At 40.9% G+C, this 4,888-nt stretch overlaps 1 protein-coding gene across 1 annotated transcript; it reads left to right on the forward strand.

Moving 5' to 3' along the window:
• Positions 1-967: 967 nt before the first annotated feature.
• Positions 968-1,474, forward strand: LOC149186897 (uncharacterized). Its single transcript, XM_089409491.1, has one exon. It carries the CDS (start codon positions 968-970, stop codon positions 1,472-1,474), a length of 507 nt encoding a protein of 168 aa, XP_089265617.1.
• Positions 1,475-4,888: the final 3,414 nt, after the last annotated feature.

The following is a 4,888-nucleotide window of genomic DNA, read 5'->3' on the forward strand; positions in this document are numbered from 1 at the left end:
ATTTTGCCCAAAGTGCAGGAAGAAGCATCCATAGAGGGAATGCCCATTGAACAATGTAAAGGAATGTGCAATATTTGAACTGAACCATGCAACAAGTTCATGCCCCGCCTTGCCAGGATTGAAAGCGGTTTTTCAAGGGACAGTCGAAGAGATGGAGCAGTTGTACTTTATGGGACCTATGAAGCCATGGAAACCTCAGCCACCAATGGGAAATCAAGGTATGCTTCCGGATCCATCTCAGTATTTCAGTAATTTTAATATGGGTCCTTAGTCCATGCCTTATCCACCTATGTGGCCCCAATACCAGCTTCCACCCTGGCAGCAATGGGCTCCTCAAGCTAGTTCGAGTTCTTCCTGGGCTTCGAAATAGCATGGACCTTCTCCTCCTGGGCAGTTTCCCCAGTCAATGCCACAACAACAACTCCAATTTCCCTCTAATATGCCTCCTGGTAATCAGCCTGTTCATCCTCAACTTCCTATCCAACCCAATCCGAATCCTAACAATAAAGGGGCTCAGCAAGATAACACCCTCAACCTACCTTCTTACAGCATCTCCACCGTGGTACTTTATGAGATGAATTTGAGATCTGGGTGGGTAGTAGATGCACAACCCTCACCTGTTATCATTGAACAAGTTGATAGCGAGGCAAAGGAACCAGAAACAGTTGAAGAGGAATCCAACCAAGTTAATAAAAATCAGACACCTCCTTAGCCGCTAGTTACTCAAAAACACCAAGTTGAACCACCCTATCCAGAAAGATTGGCTTTGAGTAAGCAGATCCCTCAAGCTGAGTTTGACTTGTTAGGGGAGTTACAAAATTTGTTTATTAAGATCCCCCTGTTACAAGCTATGAGGGACGTACCTATATATGCAAAAACTCTCAGGGAATATTGTGCTAAGAAGCCTAAAAAGAAATCAAGGGATCCAATCACCATTCATGTGATGGGAAAGCTATCAAATTTTATGATGGAGAAGGTCATGCCTGTGAAATATGGGGATTCCAGGAACCCAATTTTAACCATGAAAATTAATGGAGTAGAAATTCCAAATGTGCTGGTAGATTTTGGCACTGCCATAAATGTCATTACTGCTGAGACTATGCATGCATTGGGTATTCGAAATGTGAAACATACACCTACCGTGTTAGAGCTGGTAGATCTATCTACAGTTAAGCCAGTAGGGAAGTTAAAACATATCACAATCTCAGTTGATTCATGGCACTACCCTGTGGATTTCCTAGTACTGAAAATGCAATCCCCAGCTGGTGGCCATCCCATGATTCTGGGAGGACCATGGCTAGCAACCGCGGACGCTTACATTGGATGTCATTATGGGCATATGGTTATCTCAAATGGGAAGGTTACTAAAAATCTTGTGTTATACCCTCCAGTAGAACCTAGCCCATCAGTGAAACCAGCTAGCTATAAGAAACCTTTTCCAAAGGAGAATCTGAATCTGAAAATGAGGAATTAAGACTAGTCCTTACTATTGGACAGGCCCTTCAGTTGAAAACAGAAATAGAAGATGACACAATTACTACTTTTACTAGTGATCCCTGTTCTGTTTGATATTCAAATCAACGAATCCTAGAGTCTGTCTTGAGCTGTGAAACGCAAGAAAATATTGGAATAGCAGATGGGTTTGATGAGCTACCTACAACTCCATCCCATGACAACATTTCTATGGAAATAGAGCTAGGGAAGAACCTGAATATTAATCCAGATCTGTCAGAATCCCAGATGAAACAACTCTTGGATGTTCTTCGAAAACATAAAGAAGCCTTCGCCTGGGACTACATAGATATGAAAGGGATTCTTGCCAATCTATGTACCCATCATATATACATCAAAGAGGATTGTCATCCTGTGAGACAGCCCCAGAGAAGGATGAACGGTCCTCTGAAAAACATTGTCAAGGAAGAACTTCAAAAGCTGCTGGATGTGGGATTTATCTACCCCATTTCGGATAGCCAATGGGTCTCCCCATTGGTGACTATACCCAAGAAAATCAATAAATGGCGGATATGTGTGGATTACAGAGAATTAAATAAGGCAATGCAGAATGACCATTTTTCGTTACCATTCATTGACTAAGTCTTGGATACTTTGGTTGGGAAGAAGTTCTTCTCCTTCCTGGACGGATTTAGTGGTACAACCAGATCTAGATAGCTCCCAAAGATGAGGATAAAACCACTTTTACATGCCCTTGGGGAACTTTCGCATAATGGGTCCTCCCATTTGGTCTCTGTAATGCACATGCAACATTCAAAAGGGAAATTTTGGGGATTTTCTTTGATCTGGTAGATGACAGTGTTGAGATTTATATGGATGATTTCACTCCATACAGGGATTCATTCGAGGGGGGGTTGGAAAATATGGAAAAAGTTCTTGAAATATGCAAATGGGCGCATGTCTCTTTGAGTACAGTAAAATGCCACATGATGATGGAGGAAGGAATGGTCTTGGGACATTTACTTTTCGCTGTTGGAATTTGAATGGATCCAACTAAGATAAAGGTAATATTGAACTTCCTAATACCTAAAACACCCACACATGTACGTGGATTTATTGGTTGTGTTGGTTATTACAGGTGCTTTATAGAAAACTTTGCTAAAATAGCACATCCACTTTTTGAATTGCTGACAAAAGATGTAGATTTTGTGTGGATAGATGACTGTGATGCAGCCTTTGTGAAGATCAAGGAACTAGTTTGTAGCGCTCCGATCCTTCGAGGGCCGGACTAGACATTACCATTCCATATTCATGCTGATGCCTCTTAGATAGCAGTTGGGGCAGTTTTGGGACAACAAGTGGATAAGGTACCATATGCAACTTACTATGTTAGTAAGAACTTGGCTCCTGCTAAGTTAAACTACACGGTGACTGAAAAGGAATTCCTTACTATCATCTATGTCATCAACAAGTTCCAACATTATATTACCTAGTATCCAACCTTCGTACATATTGATCACGTAGTAATCAGGTATTTGATGAATCAACCCATTACTCCTAGTTTTATTACAAGATGGATTTTGTTACTTCATGAATTTGGCATTACCATAGTAGATAAACTAGGAAAGGATAATGTGGTTGCTAATTTTCTGTCTAGGCTAGAAAATAATGTTGAAGGTACACCCATTGAAGATAGTTTTCCATACGAGCATCTCTTTGCAATTTCTGCTAACACTCTATGGTATGCATATATTGCTAACTATCTTGCTACAGGGAAGGTACCTCGTCATTTGTCATACAAGGATCAGCAGAAAATTATTCATCATAGTACCCGATATTCATGGATGGCAGGGTACCTCTTTCATATAGGGGTTGATCAGCAGATTCAGCTCTGTGTATCAGAGGATGACATCTATGAGATACTGAAGGCTGCCCATGATGGCCCTTGTGGAGGAAATTTTGCAGATAAAAGAACAAGCTACAAGGTGCTGCAAATGGGGTACTACTGGCCTTCTATCTTTCGTGATGCCCAAGATTATGTCTGAAGATGTGACAGTTGTCAACGGATGGGACAGCCTGGGAAATCGGATGAGATGCCACTATAGCCCTAGATAGTCCTCAAACCTTTTGAGAAGTGGGCAATTGACTTTGTTGGACCTTTCAACCCACCTTCTCATCAAAAGGTTCACATTCTGGTCTGCACTGATTATGTGACTAAGTGGGTGGAAGCCAGAGCTATTGCGAAAGCAACAAAACAAGTGGTTCCATATTTTCTTTTTGAAGAGATTTTTTCCCAATATGGTACTCCAAGGGAGATCGTTTCAGATGGGGGAGCACAGTTCACATCCCACATGATTGGAAGGCTTATGCAGAAATATGAGGTTAAACACAGAGTGACAACTCCTTACCACCCCCAGGCGAATGGACAAGTAGAAAGTACAAATAAGGTATTGGAAAATATCTTGACAAAAACTGTAGGAAGTCATCACCAGGATTGGTCTCAAAAACTTCCAGAAGCTCTTTGGGCATATAGGAAAACATGGCAGAATACAACCGGGTTTTCACCATTTGAGTTAGTCTATGGGAAATCCCCCTTGTTTCCAGTAGAATTTGAGATCAGCACACTCATAATAGCTTTTGAAGTGGGATTATACTTATTAGAGGCCCAGAAACACCGATTGGAACAACTCAATGAGTTAGATGAGATCCATTCAGTGGTTGTCCAGAAAACTACTACTATTCAACAACAGAGAATGAAGTGGCATGATAAATTTATCAAGAACAAGGTGTTTCATACACGAGATTGGGCATTTCTCTGTGACTCCCGATTCAAGGATTTTAAAGGAAAGCTTTGCACTCATTGGATGAGACCCTATGAAGTGGATGTTGTGTTTGACAATAGAACAACCAGATTGGTTACAATAGATGAAACTCGTACTTCTTCCCTAGTGAATGGACACCGTCTGAAATTATACCACCATCCAACTTCTAAGGATGCCTTGATCAAACATCTCTCTGATAAATCTAGTTTGATGGTTGTTGGTGCAGAGAATGCTCTCTACTTACTACTTACTCGTTTGTCTTTTGTAGGGATAAGAATCAAAATATGACAAGGAGAAGCTGAAAGAAATTTTTCCAAGTAATAGCTAATGTTGTTACTCCTGAAATTTTTTCGAAGTGTCAGATGTTGTTACTCCACTGGTGCTATTACTCCGTCAACGTTGTTACTCCGTCGATGTTGTTACTTCGCCGTTGCAATTAATTTGTCGGTGTTGTTACTCCACCATTGTTGTTACTTTGATGGTGCTATTACTTCGTCGTTGCTATTACTCTGTCAATGTTGTTACTCTGTCATTACTATTAGTCTGTCGTTGTTGTTACTCCATTGGTGCTGTTACTCTGTCGTGTTGTTACTCCATCAGTATTGTTACTCTGT

The sequence above is a fragment of the Pinus tabuliformis genome, chromosome 3_1 (assembly GCF_031772625.1).
Source record: "Pinus tabuliformis cultivar Carrire ecotype Pingquan chromosome 3_1, CPIR1, whole genome shotgun sequence".
In the NCBI taxonomy this organism is placed as follows: Eukaryota; Viridiplantae; Streptophyta; class Pinopsida; order Pinales; family Pinaceae; genus Pinus; species Pinus tabuliformis.

Excerpts from the sequence above, each read along its gene's own strand:
- LOC149186897 (XM_089409491.1), top strand. The coding sequence starts at position 968 with ATGGAGAAGGTCATGCCTGTGAAATATGGGGATTCCAGGAACCCAATT.